The 25,807-nt window shown below is 38.9% G+C and overlaps 2 protein-coding genes across 16 annotated transcripts in view; one reads left to right on the forward strand and one right to left on the reverse strand.

Moving 5' to 3' along the window:
• Positions 1–1,941: 1,941 nt before the first annotated feature.
• On the reverse strand, positions 1,942–10,411 carry GAR1 (GAR1 ribonucleoprotein). Of its 7 annotated transcripts, none has more exons than XM_047855303.1 (7): positions 10,231–10,411; positions 9,577–9,783; positions 7,976–8,130; positions 7,486–7,545; positions 4,097–4,235; positions 2,576–2,641; positions 1,942–2,242 (listed from the first exon to the last, which is right to left on the reverse strand). In XM_047855303.1, exons 2-7 carry the CDS (start codon positions 9,770–9,772, stop codon positions 2,229–2,231), a joined length of 630 nt encoding a protein of 209 aa, XP_047711259.1. In that variant the 5' UTR covers positions 9,773–9,783; positions 10,231–10,411; the 3' UTR covers positions 1,942–2,228. The 7 variants fall into 7 exon arrangements, with proteins under 7 accessions (XP_047711259.1, XP_047711258.1, XP_047711257.1 ...); XM_047855302.1 differs by having other exon boundaries at positions 10,136–10,411; XM_047855301.1 differs by having other exon boundaries at positions 10,186–10,410.
• A 98-nt stretch (positions 10,412–10,509) lies between these two features.
• CFI (complement factor I) overlaps positions 10,510–25,807 on the forward strand; it is a 78,107-nt gene continuing 62,809 nt past the window's right edge. For 3 of the 9 annotated variants that reach the window (XM_047855287.1, XM_047855295.1, XM_047855293.1), the window contains exons 1-3: positions 10,510–11,260; positions 23,497–23,611; positions 25,469–25,632. Coding sequence is in view for 1 of the 9 variants with exons in the window: in XM_047855293.1 (XP_047711249.1) it covers positions 25,621–25,632 (12 nt within the window). In the remaining 8 variants the exon portion in view is untranslated. Of the gene's footprint in view, positions 11,261–23,496; positions 23,612–24,912; positions 25,268–25,468; positions 25,633–25,807 lie in introns of those variants that run through there. The other 6 variants (XM_047855294.1, XM_047855296.1, XM_047855297.1 and 3 more) reach the window with 6 other exon arrangements.

Consider the following 25,807-nt stretch of genomic DNA (forward strand, 5'->3'; position numbering starts at 1 on the left):
AGTATCTAAGGAGATTATCAAGTGCACACATCCCATTCAAACAATAAACATACTGAAAAATCAGTGTGGGAGCTGACTTAACTGATTGCTGCTGGAAATCAGTCCTGAAATTAAGAACCAGCTTTGGTCACCTAAAACTAGTCAGGTTAAGGACACTACTTTCTGTTGAGCTATTCGAGTTTTTCCATTTCAGTTTCTTTTTCCAGAACAATTTGAATAATCAGACATAAAGAAGTAGTCTCCCTCCATCCTTCCAAATCTCACTCCCCTAAAGGTAGTAGTAATATTTTTTGGTGTACATCTTCTCTAATATATATTCATACTAGGATTTGAGGTTTCTCCCACTTTTTTTTTCTTTTAAGCAAAAAGGGGTAGATATGCATATATAAAATCATTCTGTAACATATTTTCCCCTAAAGCCAGATCATAAATTCCAGGTCAATAAACCTAAGTCTAACCTATTAATAGCTTATATTTCATAGCATTGATATAGTTTATTTTACAATCCACCTCACTTAATTTACCCTATGCTTTGGTATGCACAAGTAATTATCTAATAATAAAAGTCACAGAATATATCAGCAAAGTATCTGGATTCAGTCATTCATCTTAAGAAATACAGGACAATTCTAGTATTTTGGACTCTTGTTAACAACCCAAAAAGTAGGTTACAGAAATGGGTTATAATCTAGCATGAAAATTGTTAGAATAAAACATTCCTACCACTTCCCCCCTCCCCATACTCTTTCTGTCATGTAATATTACTAAAATTTGATTCTTTGCAATATTTCTTTTAAATCAGTAACTTCAGAGAAATGCTAGATGCACCAAAGTTAACAGTGTAAGCATATAATAGAACCACTAGAGGGCTATATTTACCCACTGAATTTAATTTTATAACTTGGAATGGCACAGCAGGAAAGGACCCAACATAATCCTTTGCCTTAATTCTCCCAGCTATGTAGAAAATGAAGGGCGGTTGATCTGTCCCAGATCTTACAGGTACCCGTAACTCAATTTTTATAAATGTAAACTAATGCTCCAAAGAGTTATCCATACTCTGTGTGAATCTCGTCAGTATTCCAAGATCAAAATATTTTCAAATGACCCTAAAGCAATTAACACATAAGAGGAATTCTCCTTTTTAAAAAAAACTCTGGGTTATTGGGTTTTAAGGGTTGGCTTTGGGTTGCTTGTTTTTTGCATTCAGTATGCAGAATAAAACAAATTGAGCTTTCTTTGGTTCATAGGTTCATATTCATTTTCTTTTCTGTAAGGGATTATACCTAGTTTTGGCATCCATTTAAATTTTATTTGTAAGAACTGAAGAAAAAACAATTCCGAATTTATCTGCTGTAGATAAAAGCTTTATAGTTTGAGTGTGGTAAGTACAAACTACTTTTTCATGCTTCATGACTGATGCAGAGAAGCTATACTGGGATGAGGTTTAGAATACTCTTATGTATCACTTATGTACAAAAGTGAAATGCAATAAAGGGTGCTAATGTTCTTATATACAAAAGGCAAAGATTTTGAAAAGAGGTGTTAATTATAAATAATGTTAAAGTACTGTTCTACTAACCTACTGTTTTAAAGATTAGCTATATACAGGGCACCTGAGTGGCTCAGTCAGTTAAGTGTCCAGCTTCAGCTCAGGTCATGATCTCATGGTTTGTGAGTTTGAGCCCCGCGTTGGGCTCTGTGCTGACAGCTCAGAGCCTGGAGCCTGCTTCAGATTCTGTGTCTCCTTCTCTCCCCCTCCCCCACTTGTGCTCGGTCTCTCTCTGCCTCTCAAAAATAAATAAATGTTAAAAAAAAAACTTTTAAAGATCAGTTATATATGTAAACAAATCATTTTTCTATCTGAAATCCACTGGGTCTAAGCTTACTTGTTCCTTTTAACTTCAAAGTTAGCTCTGGTTTAATAAACACAGCTCTATATAACTTAAAGAAATAAAACACTTTATTTTAAAAATTCCAAGTATGCTTCAAATGAAAACTGTCCATTTATTAAGCACCCAGAGTTCCAAGCATTGTACAAAACATGAAAATACTTGCTCATACTCTTTTAGAGCAAAACTGCTTATTCTGCTGCACTCATTTTTGCATGGCGTTGACATTTCAGTTCCACTGTCGTAAGAGGACCAGTTCTTCAAAACTTGCTCAGGAAACAAGTTTCTGATCCACAGAAGTAGATCATGCAGGAAGTTTCTCTGTTAATGTTACACTTAATGTCCTCTTCCTGGTTAACAGAAAATGAAAGTATTAAGTCTACAGAAAAATGAATTTTAATAGGACTATATTCCAAATGTCAAGTTTCAACTCAGCATTAGTTCTTATACTGTTTAGCCAACCGATTTACCAAATTTAACTATCATTCATATTACATTTTATTTTCCCTTCAAAGGGAAAAGCAAGAAAGTGACATAAAATAAAGCTATATGATAGGCTACAGCCAAGAACACCATAGTGTTCTATATACTGGGGAAACAAATAAAACTGAACAGAAACTTTAAAGGGGAGATAATATCAATTTCAGAAATTCAGAGATTCAAAGACTTTTCTTCACACTCACCTCTGAAACCTCCACCTCCTCTTCCTCCTCTGAAACCTCCACCTCCTCTTCCTCCTCTGAAACCACCTAAAAACAGAGGAAATTTTAAATTACCGTACCCTATCCTACTCCCATCAGCCTAACACCCTAGATTACAACTTTCTAAGCAAGTATTCTGTTTTAATGAATTACAAAAGCTGGTTTCTTTAAAGTCCTATTTAGCCCTGCTGTTAAATGTAGGAATACCTCAACTTTTGCTCACATTAATTACTTTTTTGATTGAACGAAGGCTTTTTATCCTAAGAACAAAAGATAGCAGACAGGAATGGTTTCACTCTGGGGATACTATAATAAATACAATATTTAAAGTTAATTCAGCTGCATATGGAGCAGCACTGATGCTCACAGGCTGAATAGAAAATTTAAACTTTTGAAGTATCCAACACATATTTGGCCTCCTGTTTGAGTCTCCATTTTTACTTCTTTTGGTTGCTAACTTTGTAAAGAATGATGAATCGTAAGAAGAGGAAAAACCAACATTTCTAAAATAATGGTATAAAAAGATAGAAGTTTTAAGACAGATGAGTCAGTTTTTTCAATGTTACATATGAGATTGAATATAGAATGGGAATAAAGAGGAGCTTATTAGATTCTCAAAAATATTTAAGAAAGACGTATTTTCAGATTTCTTAAAGAGATAATCTCCTAGCTATCTGGACCGAAAAAAAAGGACGTTTAGAGTGAAATAATTAAATTAAGAAAGGCAAAGGTGAAAACAGAATTCTCTCTACTTTCTGATTCAGTAACAGAAGATGTCCAACTAATTTTCAGCTCCCCTTCCTAAAGCCTACTTTGCCATCATCCTGTCATCCACCCACCACACACCACTACTCCCAGATCTAGTCCTACTCAGTGCTGCACCCCACCTTATCCCCAGCCCTGTTCATCATCTAACCCTCATAATGATGAATGTTACAAAAGTTTTGGGAAATACATGTATCAAAATGCTGAAATCCAAGCAATGAATTTATTGGTTAAGTCTTTGACATAACATCAGAAGAGAGGGGTTTTATTTCTGGGACTGCCAACGGCTCAATTAGGGCAAATTAACTTTTGTTAGCCTCTCATTTCCTCATCCAAAATAAGGCTATCACCTAGCCTACAAGGCTCTGCTGAATATTACAGGAACACACATGCGTGTGAAAAGAATACGACAAGCTCTCAGCATAAATTCAACACCCAGTGATATTAATTAAAAAACTAAAATTCAGTCAAGATAATCTTATACTTTATAAAATGTTCAACAAAACACGAATAACCCCACAGAGATAAAACCTCTCAAAATTATACTTTATTAGGTTTTTGAAAAGTAAGTCATTGAAACTAAGCATTATTACTATGGCAACCTGCCAAGATTTGAAACTAGCTTATCTAAAAAAATAAACATAAGGGAGGTTTCCCTATATACAAAATTAAAGTGTACTGTGTGAACTGGCTGCAGCTGTGAAATCTCATTAGAAATTTCCCTCACAAGTAACTTACCACCTCTGCCACCTCTGCCACCTCCGCCTCTTCCTCCTCCTCGACCTCCCCTGCCACCACCTCTTGGAGGTCCCTTCTCACCAGGAGGCCGAGGTAAAAACCTCTGCAGTGGTAGCAGTTTATATGGGTCTATATAAAACTGGAAGTGTAACAGAAACGATTAATGTGATGATTTGGAAAGGAGTACAGTACAGTCATTAAGAACTACACACGACTCAAAACAACCTGGGTTGAAATCCCAACTCTATTAACTACTGTGTAGCCGTGGGCAAAGACTTAACTTCTTTGTGCCTTAGTTTTCTGACCTGTCAAATGAAGAGAATCAAGCGCCTACCCCACATAGTCTTGGTGAAGATCAAAAGAGTAATGTATAAAAGCACTTCAACTTTACACACAATAAGCATTACATGTATAGAAATAAAAACCTAGACCAATTCAATCTCATTTCTCTTTAGAAACAGATGTCTTCCAAAAATTAACTACATTTTCACTCTACAGACTTGCCCTAAGAAAAATGAAAGCTTTTAAAACCTTAACATTAAAATTCAAAATAAAGCCCAGGCACACTCGCTATTTTAAGACTTTAATAAAGGATCAAATCAGTAACTATTTGCTGAACATACAAAGTAATAGAGAATATGCATAAACTAAACCCATCCATTATTTGGTATTAAAGAGGTTATTTTGCACAGTAATGAAACATAATGGGGTGTATCTCAATTTCACATAAAACATGCATAAGGAATTTCAAAATGATAAATGTATTACTTATAACAAGATGTCTGAATCCCTCTTTAGACCACCTTATCATTCTTCTTTCCTTCAGAGCCCATTCATTAAAAATAGTACCTAGCTCTGCACTGCCCGATATGGCAGCCACTAGCCACATGTGGCTATTTAATTAACAACTAAAAATTCAATTCCTGAGTTACATTAGCCACATTTCAGGTGTATGATAGCTACAAATGGTTAGTGGCTGTTGTACTAGGCACGAGTTTTCATCACTACAGAAAATTCAATTGGGTGGCACTAGTCTAGAGATTATTATAATAACATAGGCTGGATAAGGAGGGCCCGAACCATAACAGTGGATCTAGAAATGGGGAGAGGTAGAATGTACCAATTTAGCATCTGATGGTAAAAAATACTAAGTACTACATCTTCAAATAATACTGTGAGAAAAGGCAGGCATGGAGATCAAATTTAAATGGCTATCACAAGCAAATTCTTTTTTTCAGGTCACCAAATGAGAAGCCGAGCTGTCAGGCCCACCTGAATCAGTTCATTTCCCCGGGGATACTTGTCAGGTTTCTACAGCCAGTAGCAGCCCTATGCTAGCAACAGAACACTGTCCCCATCTCATCTCCTATTCGTATCAGGGTTCTGGGCCCACTCCACTCGTGCCATAACCTTTTGACCTCCCTGTTGCTAAATCCAAAGAACACTTGGAAGCAACATTTTGCCACAGTTGAGCACTTCCCACTGAAAACACTCTGTTCTCCTGACTTTGGTTGATAACCACTTTTATGAAACTCTCCTGATTTGCATCCTCCATGTTTACTAGTGTGACTTCTCAGTCTCCAAGAGACATATAAATTTAGGAGGTACCCCAAAGCTGTTTTTCTCATTCTTTCTTCCCAGACCGTATCATATACTGTCTCTACAATGACAACTTTCCAATTCCGTCTCTAGTCCAGACTCTTCCTTCGAGCTCCTGTGTGAATATCTCACAAGTGCTTCAAACTCATTAAGTCTAAAACTGAATTCATCATCTTCCCCCTATTCCCTTCTTCTCCAGTGTTTCCTATTTTGGTACTGTGGTGACACTGTCCACAGAGATGTTGAAATCACACATCTGAAAGGTGGGGATATATTTTTTTAATTATTTACGTGCGCACTAGGGTGGGGCAGAGAGGGAGAGAATCCAAAGCAGGCTCCATTCTCAGCGCAGACCCTAATGTGGGGCTTGATCCCACAACTCTGGGATCATGACCTGAGCCAACATCAAGAGTTGGATGCTCAAATGACTGAGACCCCCAGGTGTTCCAGGGTGGTGACATTTTTTAACTTCAACTGATCAATTACCAAGATCTATGGATGGCTACTTCCTCTATCTCTCATAAATCCATTCACTCTTCTCCATTTCTACTGTCACTACTACCCTAATCCAAAATGTTACCTCTTCTGGGACTAATGCAGCAGTCTCCGAATTGGCCCCTTCACATACAGTACTAACCGCTTTCCAGGGTATGCTTTTATTTTGCCAGTGGTCTTTTTAAGTATAAACTTAATCATATTCATCCTAATATTTAAAAACAAAACTAAACCTAATGTCTAAACTCTTTCCCATAACCTGAAGGCATTAAGTAACCCAGCCACTGCTTACCTCTAGTCGCTCAAAATGTTCTATGCCCAAGCTATACTTTTGCCTTTTTCAGATCATTAAATTGGCTTACTGTCTTAGAGACTCGCACTTACTGTTTTCTCTACTTGTAATGTGCTTTCTCCTCCTCTTTGACTAGCAGTGGTTCCAAACTACATCAAAATTATCTTAACTACATCAAAACTGTCCAGGAGCCTTCCTTTTTACAGTTGAATCCTGGTCCTTAACTAAGACTTACTAGCTCAAATTTCTAAGAGTGGAACCAAGAAATACGTGACCTTAAAAGCTCCCCCACATATTCTAATGAGCAACTAGGTTTGGGAATCACCCCTAGTCAACTTGCAGGTCTCAGCTTCTAGCTCACTTCCTCAGAAAGCCAACATACTAAATTTGGTCCCAATGCTAGCATTTGCATAGTAATATGTATTTCTCCTTCACAGCATGTATCAAAATGTTATTGAAATTATTTGTGAAATCATTTAATATCTGACTTCTAATGTTTCATAATTTAATGTTTTAACTTAGAATGTCTGGTCCTCTAAGATGTCCAATAAAAGAGTTTTACATAAACTAACAAACGTATGCCAGCAGTTATAGAATTTGCTAATATAAGAATGATTTCTGAAAGCCTGTATTAATTACATTTTTTTAAGTTTATTTATTTTGAAAGAGCACACGTGCGAGAGAGCAGGAGCAGGGACACAGAGAGAGGTAAAGAGAGAACTCCAAGTAGGATCTGCACTATCAGCACAGAGCCTGATGCAGGGCTCAGAACTCACGCACCTGACACCGTGACCTGAGCCGAAATCAAGAGTCAGACACTTAATTCACTGAGCCGCCCAGGTGCCCCTTAATTACTTCTAAAGATCAGTAAGTTCAACGTCTAAAATACAGAACATCTCAATTTACGATATACTGGGGGAGTCTCAAGGGCTCTATGTAGCACTGTCCTAAGGAAGGTCATTCACTTATAAAACCACCGATCCTAGTTATAAGCTTGACTCACCTTCTGCAGTTTTTTAAAGGAAGATGCCTTCATATTTTCTGACAATTTAACAGAAAAATACTATTAGTTATATTAAGGAACAATTAAGATCAAAGAAGGTAACCTTCTGAATTCATATGTAATTTTAATAACAAGTTTAGAATATATGGCAATATGTAGGCAAAGAAATGAGTTTCCAAAAGGAAATGAAGTTTTTGTTTCTAAAACTTCTAATTCCACACTCAAGGCAAAGTACCTTAATCCTGTAGCACTTATCCAAATGACAATCATTTCTAAAACCTTCCAAAAAGGAAGTCACTCTTATAGAGCCTTTCTTTTTAATATATGGAGATACATTCTCCTCTCTTGATTCTCCTTTATGGTCCAATCTTAGCAATACTCTGTCCAATTTAATGAAGCAAGAAGTTTAATTAAATCAATACTTAGCTCCAGAAAAAGCAAATGGTAACCCTTCAAAAAGATCATTGGGCCTTCTAATTAAAAAGGATACAAAATCTCTAAGTTGTCCAAATATTTCATCCACTTTACCAATTTGTTCTTTGTTCTCTAAATAAACTGGAGCATTGAAATAAGGCACCTTATTTTCGTCTGTAGTACATTTACAAACTATGTCATCTTCACAGGGATGCAGGAACTCTCCTAATACTGAAATAGGACAAAAAAATGTTAAAATATAAAACAGTCTCAAATGATATTGACCCAACATTATCTGGAAGTTTTCTTTTGGGTACCTGGGATTTCACTTTATCTGTTCTCCTCAGAGGCAAGAAAAAAAAAAAAAAAAAAAAAAAAAAAGCCCTAACTGCACAACATATTAGCTTTGTGGCCTGGGGTAAGGCTCTTACATCTCTGCATCAGTGTCCTCATCTTTAGTAAGGGGCTAATAACAGTACCAACATTTAATATATCGTACTGTGAGGAGTAAGTACAATGATAAATGTCAAGTACTTAGTACAGTAAGACCAAATAACCCTGAACAGATGTTTTATTATAATAACTATCATTACTAAGCACTATACTTACATTCTGCTCTTTTCTTCTCCCCAGTCCCTAACTGTAAATTAGTCTTTGTTCTTTTTTTCCCTCACCTTTTATAACTTCTCACTACCACCTCTTCACCAATGATGCTTCACTCTTTTTCAAGGAAGTGTGGAATCTCAAAAGAACTACCTTTATTTCTAACTGACTGTCACCCCAAACTAAAACACTCATCACACCCTGCAAAACCAACTCTTCATCCCTATCACCCAACCTTAAAACCTGGAATCTTTTATTCCCAGTACGAGCCAAGTTCTACTGAATGTTTCCATTGAAATCTCCCATCAAACTGTTGCTTTTTTTTTTTTTTCTCACTTCCACCATGGTCACAGTTCATCATGCATGGACTGTTGCAATAGCTTGTGTGCTAGGACCTGTGACTCTAGCCATTACCCTCTACAAACCATTTTGTACACTGATCCAACCTCATCTTTATATTAGACACTCTTCATCCTTTCTCCTCTTTGATGTAGGCTTCTACTGTCAAATCTCTATCTCACTTTCCATAACTTCCATCCCACCTCATTGATAATTACTCCAAAATTACTCTAATTAGGTGCTTTATCTTGCTTTCCCCCCCTGTAGTCTCCCTTCCGAGCAATTTTTTTCTCACTCCTCTTATTTATGCATAGTAATTGAGAGCACGGGCTTTGGAGTCAGAAAACTTGGCTCTGTCTCTCAAACACATCACTTACTGATCACTTATTACCAAGACTCTAGCAGACAAACTTAACTCTTAATCACAGTTTTCTTATCTGTAAAATGGGGAAAATAGGAGTAAGCACACAATATTACCTATTTAATAACTTCCTTTCAGCTCAAGCTCAACTTCCACCTCCATGATACATTATAAGTGCTCTTTTGCTCTCTTGATCCCCCCTTAACATTCTACAGCACTATTATAACTCACTTTACAGCACTTCCACACCCCACTCCCCAACCAAGCACTAACTTCCGTATGAGAGCTGCTAGTGCTATCTTTCAGCACGTCATTCCCAAAATTAAACCCACAACTTCCGCCCCCAAGTAGGGTAAGCTTTGAAACCGACATACAAACTACGTGTTCCGGAGGTCCTTGGTCTTGGCCTTTGTTAAAGCCTCCGCGGCCACCTCCTCGTCCAAATCCTCCTCTGCCGCCACCACCACCTCTGAAATTACCGCCTCCACCTCGGAAGTGGTTGTTGCTGCCGCCGCGATTGAAGCCCCCACCTCGATTAAAGCCTCCACGACCTCCGCCTCGAAAAGACATGCTTACTATACCTGGTGAGAAAAACAGTGCGTACCTTTTGGTCACTGTGGCCTCAGGGTACACCAAGTAACCCCTCTAGCCCCTCTGAGCCACGGTCAGACCATAGAGGCGGACAATATTAAGAATAGCAACCTTGCCACCTCACCCACCGCCAAGCCGCCAGTGACAACCCGAAGGGTAAGGAATGTTACCTCCCCATAGCCTTACGCGCGCGGACCGACCACTCACCAGCCTCGTCGCCTACGCTTAGCACCTCCGCCCCCAGCGAGCAGCAAGGTGTTCACGCCGCAATCCCTTCACTCATCCCTCCCTCCCGCACCTGGGTTCCGCGTCCAGCCATTCTCCGCTCCTCCCGCTCCCTACCTCAACTCACCCACGCCACGTGCACCTCTGGCCCGGCCGCGCACACCCACCCGTCCACTACTTCCGTCGTACACCAGCCTCCTCGGCCACCGTACCAGCACAACGTGGGGACGTAGGAGGGGAACGACAAGAAACTCGAACGGGTTTACAAAAACGCCAGTCACCGGCGGAACCCGCGCCGCTGTCACCTTTCCACAACAGCCTTCAGCGCTGGAGGAGCCGCAATACTATCTAACCTCAACCACTAGCTTACGGCAGGCAGATCCACTTTCCTACTGAGGAGCAGAGGAAATGACGTATAATGGTGGCGTCCTTTGAATCCAGACGTTGCCGGAAGTGCCGCCTCGGTGTTGCCCTGGGAGACGGTTGGCGTTGGTGATCCGCTCCCTCTCCCGGGGTCCGGCGGTTAGAGGTGGCTGTGGACTCGCCGTGAGCCCTTGCTTCTCAGGCTGCAAAATGGCCTCCTCGTTCGTCACCCCACAGTTGTGACGAGTTTTCAGCCGCGCTCTGGCCCGAGGTGGATCTGGTCGCGTCGAAACCCAGTGCGAGGGCTTCCTGTGGTTTTTTTTGAGCTCTTTTTTTTTTTTTTCTGGACCCTTTGAAATATGCACGATTGTGAGCTCGACTGGTCCATCCTTTTGTGCTGACTAGTCCGTCCTTTTGTGCTGTGGTTTCAGTAAAGGAAGAAAAGATGCGTGTGTGTACTTTCCTTTTAAAATGTTTTTTCTTTAAAAACATTTTTATGTGATAAAAAGCCAAGCCGTTATTTGTCTTTTGCACCAAATAGTTTATTCGATTTGTCAAGTACGTTTTTTGTTTTTGTTTTTTGTCAAGTACGTTTTGAGCACCGACAGGCTGTACGCCATCAATACTACAAGCCCCTCTTTCTTTAAGCCTTGATATCTAATTTCAGCTTCTGGTGAAATTTCTCTAACAAAGAAAGCTAGTGACCTCCTTTTTGTTAAATTTGGTTGGTGTCTTTTACACCCGAATCTTTGGAGACCTTACTTTGGTATTGGACAGAGTCGACTGCCTGCCTCTTTGAAAGGGTGGAGATTGGTACCTACTTCAGAGCACTATTTTGATTCGGAAAGAACTTTGCAAACTTCACTATGGAAATACTAGGTAGGAATTATAATATGTTTTCTACACTAATGTATAAGCTTCTTGAAAAAGCCCCTAACAGTCCCTACATAAAAAGGGAATTTGATAAATGTATTTTTTATTCAGATTTGGTAAATGTATTTTAAATTGTGTACATCATACAGAGGAGAGTTTTTCATAAATGCCCTGCTCTATTTTGCTTTGCTTCGTTTAGCATTTGCATTCAGTGTTTCCACCTCGATATAATCTACAAGAATTCGAAAGTCCAGCAATAACAACAGGGAACTACAGTATCCCCTCACATCCTGAGCATCTCTTTGGCCTCAAAATAAGCGCTTTCATGTTTAACTTTTCCATCTGTACTGCATGTAATGATATACTCACCTTACTAAAAGAGTTTACTCATGCCATAGCCATCCGCAGGACCCCCAGATAGCTCCCCATTTCCTTGAGCAACAAGTCTGCAGTAAAATCTCCCCATTGACTAGGTCCTCTATGTGATCAGTTTTATTCGCCTCCTGTGTTGCACACCATCCCTCTGCTTAATCGGACCCGCGTCGTTGCCTTGCTTCTCTTGGTTGTTGTCAAATACTTCCTGCTTAGAAAAGTTTACTTTTCCCATCCAGCAGACCAGACATTTTCTATCTTTTTTACCCTGGAGAACTCTTAAAATAATTTTCATGTCTCAGAAACCCCTGTATAAAAATGTTATAAAATGTGTGTGTGTCTGGGTGTGTGTGGGTGTGTGTGGGTATGTATGTATGTGTATGTGTATATATATGCATCTCTCTCACATGATCGGCAAGTTGTAGACATAATGATCCAATATTAATTGTCAATACTCTTTTTTTAAACTCTGGTAAAATACATATAACAAACTTTACCATATTATTCATTTTTAAGTGTATAGTTCAGTGGTCTACATTGTTGTGCATGCAAATCTGTTATTTTGAGTAGAGAAGGATGTTTTTCTCTGAATCTATTTACTTTGTCCAACCTATTCTGTGTAATTTTCTTTTCGTTGCAAAGGATATCAATTCTGATACAAATTGAGGAGACTCCCATTTTTCCTTTAATTTAGTAAAGGTTGCAAACTGATTTTAGTGACTGTTAAACTCTTTATATAGGCCTCTTTTGGGGTAAAACTGTTATTTTTGAAATGAAAAAATAATGAAATTTACCTATTTAGTATGAAATCTTTTCTTGACTTTTCCTGTGTATACCATCAATTCTGAGTTGGTCTTAAAACCAGAATACAGGGATTTCATTTTCAACTAAAATAGGATGACCTGGGGCACCTGGGTGGCTCAGTTGGTTAAGCGTCCGACTTCTGCTCAGGTCATGATCTCACAGTTTGTGAGTTCGAGCCCTGCGTCAGGCTCTGTGCTGACAGCTCAGAGCCTGGAGCCTGTTTCAGATTCTGTGTCTCCCTTTCTCTCTGCCCCTCCCCTGCTCATGTTCTGTCTCTCTCTGTCTCAAAAATAAATAAACATTTAAAAAATTAAAAAATAATAATAAAATAGGATGACCTTTGTCTTTGTTCTTAATGCTCATTAGATAAGATAAAGCTTGCTCACACAAGTAAGAAGTAGAAAAGTACGGTAAAATATTTATTACTTTCCTATGAATGGTAGGATGCTTTTCTTTTACAGAAATTCAGAACTTACAGAAAGGCAAATCGGTGAATTTCATCTTATGTTTATAATCATTAATTCACAAAATTCTTCCCCTTTCTTTTTTTTTTTTTTTAATTTTTTTTTCAACGTTTATTTATTTTTTGGGACAGAGAGAGACAGAGCGTGAACGGGCGAGGGGCAGAGAGAGAGGGAGACACAGAATCGGAAACAGGCTCCAGGCTCTGAGCCATCAGTCCAGAGCCTGACGCGGGGCTCGAACTCACGGACCGCGAGCTCGTGACCTGGCTGAAGTCGGACGCTTAACCGACTGCGCCACCCAGGCGCCCCTCACAAAATTCTTCCCCTTTCAAAATCAGGTGCTCAGCCTCAGAAGAAGGTTCAGAGAAAGGAGCCCTCATTCAGTCATAAACTTGTGTTGAAGTGGAGGGAAAATACTGTTTAGTTTTGTTCTATAGTTCCTCAAGGTGGTTTGGTCTCAACTTGAGAGTTGTTATTTCCTAAGTGCAAACAGCAGTCGAAACTTCAAGATTTCTTTTTGCCATATAATTTTTCCAAAGATTCAATTTCTATGGGCACCTGGTGGCTCTGTCAGTTAAGCGTCCAACGTCCCACTTCAGCTCAGGTCACGATCTCAGGGTTCACGAATTCAAGCCCTCATTGGGCTCTCTGCTGGCAGCACAGAGCCCTCTCCAGATCCTTTGTCCCCCTTTCTGTGCTTCCCTGTGCTTGGGCTCTCTCTCTTTCTCAAAAATAAACGTTAAAAAAAACTTCCTAAGTGCAAGCAGCAGTGGAAATTTCAAGATTTCTTTTTGCCATGTGATTTTTTTCAAAGATTCAATTTCCATTTAAAACCAAAAATCTTGTCACTTAAAATCAAGATATTTTCTCCAGGCTCTTGAATATATTCAATTAATTTAACTAGCTCATGCGATGAAAAAAATTAGTAGGCTAGTTTCTGCAACCATTCTTTTTTTTTTTTTTTTTTTTTTTAATTTACATCCAAGTTAGTTAGCATGTGGTGCCACAATGGTTTCAGGAGTAGATTCCTTCATGCCCCTTACCCATTTAGCCCATGCCCCCTCCTACAACCCCTCCAGGAAGCCTCTGTTTGTTCTTCAAATTTAAGAGTCTCTTATGTTCTGTCCCCCCTCCCTGTTTTTATATTATTTTTGCTTCCCTTCTCTTGTGTTCATCTGTTTTGTACATTAAAGCCCTCATATGAGTGAAGTCATAATGATATTGTTCTTTCTCTGACAAATTTCACTTTGCGTAATACCCTCCAGTTCCATCCACGTAGTTGCAAATGGCAAGATTTCATTCTTTTTGATTGCTGAGTAATACTCCATTGTGTATATATATATATATATACACCACATCTTCTTTATCCATTCATCTACCAATGGACATTTGGGCGATGCATGTGTCCCTTTGAAACACCATAGCTGTATCCCTTGGATAAATACCTAGTAATGCAATTGGTGGATCATAGGGTAGTTCTATTTTTAATTTTTTAAGGAAAAATTAAAGGAGGAACCTCCGTACTGTTTTCCAGAGTGGCTGCACCAGTTTGCATTCCCACCAGCAGTGAAAAGAGATCCTCTTTCTCCACATCCTCACCAACATCTGTTGTTGCCTGAGTGTTAATATTAGCCTTTCTGACAGGTGTGAGATGGTATCTCATTGTGGTTTTGATTTGTATTTCCCTGATGATGAGCCATGTGGAGCATTTTTTCATGTGTTGGTTGGCCATTTGGATGTCTTCTTTGGAGAAGTGTCTATTCATGTCTTTTGCCCATTTCTTCACTGGATTATTTGTTTTTTGGGCATTGAATTTGATAAGTTCTTTATAGATTTTGGATACTAACCCTTTATCTGATATGTCGTTTGCAAATATCTTCTCCCATTCTCTCAGTTGCCTTTTAGTTTTACTGATTGTTTCCTTTGCTGTGCAGGAGCTTTTTATTTTGGTGAGGTCCCAGTAGTTCATTTTTGCTTCTGTTTCCCTTGCCTCTGGAGACGTGTTGAGTAAGAAGTTGCTGCGGCCAAGATCAAAGAGGTTTTGCGTGCTTTCTCCTTGAGGATTTTGATGTTACATTTAGGTCTTACGTTTAGGTCATCCATTTTGAGTTTATTTTTGTATATGGTGTAAGAAAGTGGTCCAGGTTCCTTCTTCTGCATGTCACTGTCCAGTTTTCCCAGCACCACTTGCTGAAGAGACTGTTTTTATTCCACTGGATATTCTTTCCTGCTTTGTCAAAGATTAGTTGGCCATACGTTTGTGGGTCCATTTCTGGGTTCTCTATTCTGTTCCATTGATCTGAGTGTGTGTGTGTGCCAGTACCATGCTGTCTTGATGATTACAGCTTTGTAATACAGCTTGAAGTCTGGGATTGTGATGCCTCCTGCTTTGGTTTTCTTTTTCAAGATTGCTTTGGCTATTTGGGTTGCATACAAATTTTCTGGTTCCATACAAATTTTAGGATTATTTGTTCTAGCTCTGCGAAGAATGCTGGTGTTATTTTGATAGGTATTGCATTGAATATGTAGATTGCCTTGGGTAGTATTGACATTTTAACAATATTTGTTCTTCCTATCCAAGAGCATGGAATATGTTTCCATTTTTTTGTGTCTTTTTCAAAGAAAGGACAAGAACCACATGATCCTCTCAATAGATGCAGAGAAAGCATTTGACAAAATACAGCATCCTTTCTTGATAAAAACTCTCAAGAAAGTAGGGATAGAAGGATCATACCTCGAGATCATAAGAGCCATATATGAAAGACCCAAAACTAATATCATCCTCAATGGGGAAAAATTGAAATCTTTCCCCCTAAGGTTAGCAACAAGACACGGATGTCCACTCTCACCACTGTTATTCAACATAGTATTGGCAGTCTTAGCCTCACCAGTCAGAAAACACAAAGAAATAAAAGGCATCCAAATCAGCTAGGGGGAGGTCAAACTTTCACTCTTTGCAGGTGACATGATACTCTATGTGGAAAACCCAAAAGATTCCACCGAAAAAACTGCTAGAACTGATTTTGAATTCAGCAAAGTTGCAGGACATAAAAACAATGCACAGAAATTGGTTGCATTCCTATACACCAACAATGAAGCAACAGAAAGAGAAATTAAGGAATTGATCCCATTTACAATTGAACCAAATACCTTAAAATACCTAGGAATAAATCTAACCAAAGAGGTGAAAAATCTGTACACTGAAAACTGTAGAAAGCTTATGAAAGAAATTGAAGAAGCCATTCTTGATCTTCAAAGCATTTGGCAAAACCTAACCTATTGTTTTCTTCAAAGTATTACTGCAGTTCACTTTTCAGCTCAAACATCTGTTTGAGAACAAAATATTAAGAACCAAAATGTGTTTCTCTTACTTTGTAACAAATTACCTCAACACTTAAAACAATAAACATTATCTTGAACAATCTCTGTAGGTCAGAAATTCAAGAGCAGCTCAGCTTGCTGGTTCTGGCTCAGTCTCTTACGGTTGCAGTCAAGATGTTGCCGGAGGCTGCTGTCACCTGGAGGCACAACTAGTGATGGAGAATGAATTTCTCAGGTGGCTCACTCATACACCTCGCAAGCTAATGCCTTCTATTGCCAGGAGGACTCAGTTCCTTACCACCGCATGGGCCTTTTACAGAGTGCTTTAAGTATTCTCATGACATGGCTGCTGGCTTCCCCCAAACAAATGATCTCCTAAGCCATAAGATTTTATGCATTGTGGCAGGAGATTTATGTTGTCTTTTTCCAAGTTTTCAGTTTCTTAAACATTCTTTAGTGAACTAGACCTTGATAAGTTTAGCCATTTCTGTTACATCATCCCAAATGTTTTTTCATTTCAGCTTGAAAACTTTCTGACACCCACACTTCTCTGGGAAGAAAGCAGTGTGTTATGAATACACCAGGTTTTCTGTTTTTGTAAGAATGAACCCTCTTAGGGTGCAATGTTCAAATCGGTGGGACACCTTCAGTGCAGATGCCAGTGCACTTCCTTCAAGAAGTACCTTTTGTTTTCAATATGAAGACAAAACTGTAAAGGTATCTGGGCCTTTGCTTGTTTAGGGTAGCATTTTATAGCAGAAACATTCTCTTGAATTTCACCACAATTTATGTATCTTACAAGTGATACCATATGTTGAAATCTGTTAATCCATCATTCTGGAAGTTGCTTTTTGGTTTTTTATGCCAAAAAATCCTTCAACATTATGTGACATGTCACCAATTACATCAACTCATCAAATTCTCATGTCTTATCCCAGCAATTTACTCTAGAATTGCAAGGTTCTTACCAGCTGTGGACCTTTTTCCGTTTTTAGTCAGAAGTTCTGCTACTTAACTTGCTTTCTGGACCTTTTTACTGAAGGTGACTTTTTTTCGTTTGTTTTTGGTTTTTTTGTTTGTTTGTTTGTTTGTTTTTTGTGTTTTTACTTTTTTACTTTTTTTTTTTTTTTAAATGTTTTACTCTGGGATTCCCAAGGCCATTTTAAATTATTTGCTCCTTTACTGTGATTTGTGGTTAAGTGTCTTTTCAGTTTTGCTGGAGCCATTGCTTTATTTATAAATTATGATTCTTCAGTACTAATGTTATCAGAATTACCTAGACCTAGAATTCTCTTCTATCTCCCACTTCATCTTTAAAATCACCACATGGGACTTACGTCATGTTTATAAAACAGGTGCTAATAAAGTATAAAACAAGCCAACTAAACAAAGAAATCACAAAAGGAAATGAAATCTTTATAACTCACTTTTAATCTACAGGCTCCTTGTTTTACAATATTCACAAAATTACAAAGCAACAGGGAGGCATCTGATTTATAGCACTTACAAAGTGTTTCCTTAGATTTAAAACAAATTTTTTTTTAATGTTTACTTTTTTTTGAGACTGAGAGAGACATAGTGTGAGCAGGGGAGGGGCAGAGAGAGAGGGAGACACAGAACCCAAAGCAGGCTCCAGGCTCTGAGCTGTCAGCACAGAGCCTGACACGGGGTTCAAACCCATGAACTGTGAGATCATGACCTCAGCTGAAGTCGGACACTCAACTGACTAAACCATCCAGGCACCCCACAAAGTCTTTCCTTAGAATTTACTCCTTGATTTTTTATCATATCAGGAAAGTGTGTTTGCTTTTAGCTTTCTTTAGCTATGTGTAAGGGAAGGCTGGGGGAAGATAAGGAGATATGGCTCAAGAGGGAGAAGCTGCTGCCATCAACCTATCATTCCTCTCTCAATACAATTCAGCACTCAGGACTATCAACAGCATCCCATATCTCAGATCAAAAACAGAGTGAATTCAACCAAATGGACATAGTCATGCAGAGACTGCCATATAGGTGAACACCCTTCAGCAAAATTACTAACAGGGCTGCTTAATCACTATTCATTACTGCAAGTACTGGCATTGCATGGAGAATTCAAAAAAATTAAAAAGTTTCCCCTTTCTTCTCTGGAACTTCTAGTAACTTCTCAGAACCCCTACTGGCATCTACAGAACACCAACTGAGAAATCTATACTAGATTCTGAGTTCCTGAAGAGTGGACACTATGTCTTCTTTGTTTTGGTATCCTCAGCATTTAGCACGTTGCACAATGAGCACTGTAAGGTTTTCAGCCCTTTCTCTTCTGTTGTTCAGAATATCCCCTTACCAAGTATTTTAATTAGATTTCCTAACTTTTCAGTAGTACAAATGGATGTATGCTCTCTTAGATCTTGTTCGTTTGGGAAAACCTTTATCTCTCCTTCTTTTCTGAATGGCAGGCTTGCTGGATAAAGGATTCTTGGCTGCATATTTTTCCTATTCATCACATTGAAAATTTCCTGCCACTCCTTTCTGGCCTGCCACGTTTCAGTAGACAGGTCTGCTACTACCCTTATGTGTCTACCCTTGTAGGTTAAGGCCCGTTTATCCCCAACTGCTTTCAGAATTCTGTCTTTATCTTTGTATTTTGCCAGTTTCACTAGGATATGTTATGGTGTTGACCTGTTTTTATTGATTTTGAAGGGTGTTCTCTGTGCCTCCTGGACTTAGATGTCTGAATCTTTCCCCAGAATAGGGAAGTTCTCAGCTATAATTTTGGAACAAAATTTTAAAAGGACTTAGCCAAAGTTGACTTTAAATTGGAAACCTTAATATGAACTCATGGCTTTATTTTTTAAAACTTTTATTATTTAAATTTCAAACATAAACAAAAGTTCAGAGAACAGTATAATGAATCTCTATGTACCCATAATCCAGTTTCAACAATTAGCCAGACTTTTGCAAATCTTGTTTCATGTATTCCTTTATTATTATAAATTATATATAGAAATTATAAACTTATAGCTATTTATAAAACATTTGTTAAAAACAAATGTTATTAATTTATAATTCTAAAATAATTTGTGTTATTTTATTATTTTATAACTATAAATATATACAAAATATATATATTTCTTTTGGCTAGAGTATTTTGTGGTAAATCCCAGATAATTTTTATTTTTTTCAAATTCTTATTTAAATTCTAGCTAGTTAGTATATAGTGTAATATTTGTTTCAGGAGTAGAATTTAGTGATTCATCACTTACATATAACACCTAGCGCTTATCACAAGAGCCGTTCTTAATACCCATCACCCCTTTAGAGGACTTTTTAAACCTGAGCACAATACCATTTTCACACCTGATGAAAGTAACAATTCCTTAATATAGCTAATAACAGTCCATGTAGAATTTTCCCAAATTATTTCAAAATGTCTTTTAACAATTCCTTTGAGTAAGTGAAGATCCAAACTTTGCCTATGCATTATATTTGATTGAAATGTCTCTTAAGTCTCTTGTTCTTGATCAGTTTCTTCTCCCTATTTTTTTCATGGCTTTTATTTGTTGAAGAAACTGAGTCTTTTATCTTGTAGTATTTTCTAACCTCTTGGTGGTATAAACCATGTTTCTCTATTCTCTGTATTTCCTACAAATGGGTAGTTCATGGTAATGAGATCTGGAGAATTGTTCAAGGTTCAATTTTTTTTTTTTTTTTGGCAAGAATATTTCCTAGAACACCACATGAGGAGGCACTTGACATTGGGTTGCCTCTCTTGACAATATTAAGATTAATCAGTGGGATCAGTGTATCAGCCTGAATTGTCTATTAGAAAGCTCCCTTTTAGCTTTTCACCTGATGGTTTTAGCAACTGTTGATGATCATCACCTAGATTTATTGGTTTATAAGAGGTTACAAAATGGTGACATGCTAATTTTATCATTCATTCCTCTGTAATTATTAGCTGAAATAAAGAACTTTCCCTCATTATTGTTTAATATTTATATTTATTTCAATCCTTTGTTATTATTGGTTTTTTAATGCTTAAATTGCTTCATCTTTGACTTGTGAGAGCCCCTTCATGTTGGGTCCTGTGTCTTTTAATACCACTCACTAGCCTCTAATACCTTTCTTGCTTTCTGACACAAGATGTCTCTATCTGACTTATCTTATACATTTCCTACCCCAGTCCTTTCTCCAAGGAGCCCTTGCTTCTTTTAGTGGGAAATAGTATGTAAAAAACACAATCTGGGCACTATGGGAGTGGTCATTACTTCTGGATTATCATGACTTCTAGGCCTTATCAGTGGACACAGATAGGAGGTATATATTTTTAGAAAGAAAAATCATGGTTTGTACTGATATTTTCAATTCAGAGTTAAGACTACAATGTTTTTGCTTCTTTAAATTTAGACGTGTGCCTCTTTTACCCTGAAATTATGACATTAACCTAATTACTTATTTACTTGAGCCTGCAGATCTATGTGTGTGTGCATAAAATAGTTGTCAAGTAAGACTGCTGAATCTTAGCTAAGATTTTGTTTATATCAGTTTGCTAATATTTCATTTAGAATTTTTCACCTATGGTCATAAACGAGGTTGATCTGTTGCAGGGAGTATGGCCAGAGTCGCAAAAGATGAGTCCACAAACAAAATGCAGTTAAGTGAAGGTCCTCATACTCAAGTGGGAATGAGGCCCCACTCCAGAATGAAGCCTCTTTTTATTAGGGTAATTGCTAAAGGCTACATGCATAAAGTCATCTAAGCAAGTATAGTAATCAACTTAATGGTTTTGCTTTTCAAGGTTGAATTTCGGGATGATTGTTTTTTATGATACTAGGAAGGGTCAGGTGTGAAGGAGGATCTGGCCCTGGACAGTGTTAATAGCTCTAGGCAGTCCTTGTTCCTTCCCATGCAGCTGCTTTCAGCTGTGTAAACATGTCCTAAGGCCTTGCACCTTCTCAAGCCTTTTCCTTTTGAAGTCTTTTCCTTTGATAGTTCTCTCCTGCATCTCCCACATCTCCCCCTTTTTCTTTCATTTGGCAAAGCTGGAGGGCAAAGACAGAGCCTTGTGAGGCATATTCGTGGCTTGTCATTGTCCTCTTCTCCAGACTAGGTATATGCCAAGTAATAAGACAAAGATTAATATAAAATACTGATTGCAGAAAAGCTTAACAGTTTTATATAATTCATTGGATTCAATTCTGAGATTCGTTTAGTTATCTCAGATAGAAAAGGAGCACCAGAAAGCATCTCAAGTTTATTTTTGAACGTTTCATAAATGTCCTTTTGCAATTGGGCTAGATCAGCGGAGGTATTAGCTTGATAAAGAAGGTGTCGATGCACCAGGTCCCATGATATCTTGGATTGATTATATACATGGGGAGTGACACAAAAAGTGGTTATCTCCCAATCACATTGAAGCCTTACCTGTTATTGTAAACTAATCAATTGATCTCCTAGAAAAAGAACAGCATGTTGCAAGTCAGATAATTGGCTCTCTATTCAGTTAATCAGTCAGCCATTGGCTGTTCCACAGCCTTTCTGACTCTTGATGCCAGTTTTGTACAAAGTGGGTAGTTTGTATAGTCTGGTGTAGTGCAAAACTGGCTGTGGCTGCTGTAGCTGTAATAGCTATAATCTCAAGTAGAGCAGTTACCAGTAAAGCTACAAACCATTGGGTGTGATGTAAGACACATTTCAGTATTTTATCTAAGAGAAACATTTCAGGGGAGTGTTGCCAAAACCGATCCATGATTACAGGCATCCAAACCCCATTTTGTGCCTTAAGGATGTATAAGCTTTGTTTTTCCTGGTTAAAAGACATAGTAGAATTAAGACAAGTATAAAAGGAGCAATTATGGCAAGTAAGAAGATGGTTATCAGGGTCCCAATGAGGCATACCCAATATAAACAGAAACATAAACAGAAAAGGAAGTCTGACACATGCTTGAATTTTATGAGTCTCATTTAATCTAAAAGAGATGGAGAATTTATTTGAAACATTCATTAAGTAGCCTTTCCAAGCAGCCATGCCTCATAATCCAGTACCAGTTTTCCAAAGTTCTGAATGAACTGGCCCATCAGGTTAATGTGGACTGGGGGAGAGTCATCCCTCCTTCACGCCATACAGGGGGTTCAGATGTTATATCTGAAACAATGTCGTCTTGATATCGATGCCATTAGAGCTCTTTTTTGGAGTATTTGGTCCGAGTAGAGCCTACAGATGCCCAATCAATGGGCCTCCTTTGGAAGTATTTAGAAGAACTCTACCAACCTCTCCTCTACAGAGCTCCCAATTAACCCATTCCTCAGGATTTATGTTTTTTTTAATTGACATTGAGGCAATTTAGGAGGGTGATTGTATGTAATTTTTTGACTTCTCATGGAGACTCCCTGTAGTAAGTACAATTTTTTTTTGCTATCCATGCCTGTGAATGAAATGTGACACAGTGGTCGCCTGTTCCAAAGCATATAGGTGGCCCATCTGCACTTACAGAGTATTCAGGGATTACCTTTCTTGCTCTTGTTCAGTTTGGAAGGGCAGGTTAAGACTGGCTCCTTCCATGAACTCTATCATCATTGCTAATAGGAATATCCCAGGCAAGGAGTGTTATGCTATCAAACATAGGTGTTTTAAGGAGATGAGCCCAATATGGACATTGAGCTTGGCCTGGACAAATGAGGGCAAGGAGTATAATCAGGCTTACACATATTGAATTTTTGTTAATGGCAGAAATCATGGCCATCAGATGCAAATTAAGGGTATATGCAGTGTCATTCTGTTGTAAGAGAATGCTGGCCTGGTTAGACAGGCATTTAAGGCTTCCCCATGTTATGTTAGGGGCAAGGACTTGGCGTTTGTAGAGTAGCTTCAGGATGAGTCCATCAAGAGGCTTGTTCCATCTTGAAGAAGGGGGCCAGTGGCCGTTTACTCAGAGTCATTTTTTGGATGTTCTGGTTTACTGGAAGATATTCTGGGGGTCTCCATGATGCCATGGTAAGGCTTTACCAAAAGTGAGGGAACCCACAGAAGTCTGGAATCTGAAAGAACACAAGCATGTCCTCGACCCCAGGTGAGAAGTTTCATGGGCCCAGGCCGTGTGGGCCCCCCTTCAGGTGTTTTGCATAGCACCATAGGGTGAGAGGGTTTATCTTATTTTGAAGAATGTCACTCAACTGCATTTAGTCCTTGAGGATTAAGATTTAAAAGTTAAGAGTAATCATAGCACGATCAAGAAGGAGCTGAGGTTGTAATGCAGACAGCCAGGGGAGCAACAATCTACATTTATAATTTTTCCATAGGTCTTATCTCCCATCTTCTGTCATAATACAGTCTGAAGATATCTGGATCATTTGGACTTCCTGTAAAACATCACATTGTTCCACTACATTGATGGCATTACCTTGATCAGATCAGGTAAGCAAGAGGTGGTGACCATGCTGAATGCCTTGATAAGACACATACGCTCCAGAGGGTAGGAGACAAGGCCTGTGCTTAGGAACTTGCCAGGATATCTTCTCTAAAGTAAAAGACAAATGATTTCATCTTGAACTGCCCTTCACAAAGAAGGCAGCACAAAACACAGGAATACTGCTCAGGCTGCCAGAGCAGGAAAGATTTCTGCAGTGATCTGGCAAACCCTATGGTGTTGGCAGTGTCAATGGTGGGGAAAAACATTGTGTAATGTTTGAGGAAGAACCAGTGAGAGAATTACAATAGAGGACCCTGGTGTTCTGGAGCAAGGCCATGCCATCTGCAGCAGAGAATTACACTCTTTTTGAGAAACAATTTGTGTACTACTGGACCCTGGTAAATGTGGAATTACTGAACATTGGACACTATGTCATCACATGACCAGAATGCCCATTATGAGCTGGGTTCTAACAGACCCACAAAGTGTAAGTTTGAGCAGGCCTAGCAAAAATGTATTATAAAATGGAAGTGTCACATCCAGAACCAAATGCAAATAGGACCAAGGGCACAAGCAAACTGCATGAACTGATGACTCGGATTTCCCCCTCCCTGCCTAATGCAAACTGTTGCACCCAAGCACCTCCCTCAGCTCATACCTATGGCTCTATATGGATTCCAGTATGACCAGGAGGAGGGAAAAACTTGTGTTTGGTTTACAGATGGGTTGGCTCAGTATGTAGGCACAAACTGAAAATAGACAGCAGCCACATGACAGCCATACTTAGAACTGGCTTTGAAAGACAGTGGTAAGGGAGTGTCCTCAACAATGGGCAGAGCTTCAGGTGATATACCTGGTCACCCACTTTGTGTGACAAAATAAGTGGTCCAAAGCTAGACTGTATGTGGAATCACAGGTAATAGTGATTGCCTGGCCATCTTTTTTCTTAGAATAAAAAATATTCAAAGATTAAGAACAAGAAAATCTGGTGTGGAGATATGCGGATGTAGAAATGGGGGTGAAGTATAGAAATCTCTGTATCATATGTTAATACCCACTAGAGAAAATCTGCCAGAGAAAAGATACTTAATAACCAACAAAATGGCTCAACCAATTGGTATCAGCCAGTCTCAGTCATCAGCCACCCCAGTGCTAGCACAATGGGCTAGCACTGTAACAGAGTGGAGGCTAGCCATGAGGCCAAATATCACAGACCCGCTAAGATTTATTTAGCTGCTCCCATCAACAAATGTCCAATCTGACAGCAACAGAGACCAATGCTGAGTCCACAAGATGGCACAGTTCATCAAGGATTCCAACTAGCCCCTTGGTGGTAAACTGACTCAGTTGGTCCCTTCAATCTTTAAAGGGCCAGTGGTACATTGTCACAGGAGTAGACATATATTCCAGGTTGAGGATGTGCCTTTCCTGCCTACAGGGCCTCAGCTGAGATCATAATCCAAAGAATTTCAGAGTATTTAATCTTCCAACAAAGGATTCCATGTAACATCCTGTCAGACAAGGGGACCCACCTGACAGCAAAGGGAATGTAAGAGTGGGTCAGTGACCATGCAATTCACTGGCCACATCATCTACTGCACCACTTTGGAAGCTGGCAGCTTTATGGAGCATTGGAGCAGCCTGCTGAACGCAGGACTGAGGTGATATTTAAAGGCAATACTCCTAGAACTGGATGCCATCCTCCAGGAAGTAGTATATGCATTGAATCAAAGACCTTCATCTAGCATTGTATCCCCAATAGAAGATGGTGGTCTGGGAGCCAAGGAATGGAAGAAGAAATGACCACACTTACTGTCACTCCCAATAACCAACTGGGGGCTTTGTGCTTTCTGTCTCCACAGGTGTAGACTCTGCAGGGTTAGGGGTCTTGTTCCCCAAAGGAAGCATACTTTTGCCAAGAGGCACAGCAAGAATCCAATGAATTACTAGCTAAGTCTTCTTCCTGGTGCACATTGGGCTTCTTGTGTCTAGGGACAAGACACAAGAAGTCACTATGTTGACAGAGGTAACTGTCTGGTAAACAATGAGGGAAGGGAGGAATATGTATGGAACCACATGAGCTACTTGGGTGCCTCTTATGACAGTAAAAGGATAGAAACAGCAACTATGGTCTGAGAAGGAGATGGCAACCAGGGGCCCAGAACACTCCAAGAAGTTTATGAGTCATGACATTAGGTAAA

This window comes from Prionailurus viverrinus, chromosome B1, assembly GCF_022837055.1.
Source record: "Prionailurus viverrinus isolate Anna chromosome B1, UM_Priviv_1.0, whole genome shotgun sequence".
Taxonomy (NCBI): Eukaryota; Metazoa; Chordata; class Mammalia; order Carnivora; family Felidae; genus Prionailurus; species Prionailurus viverrinus.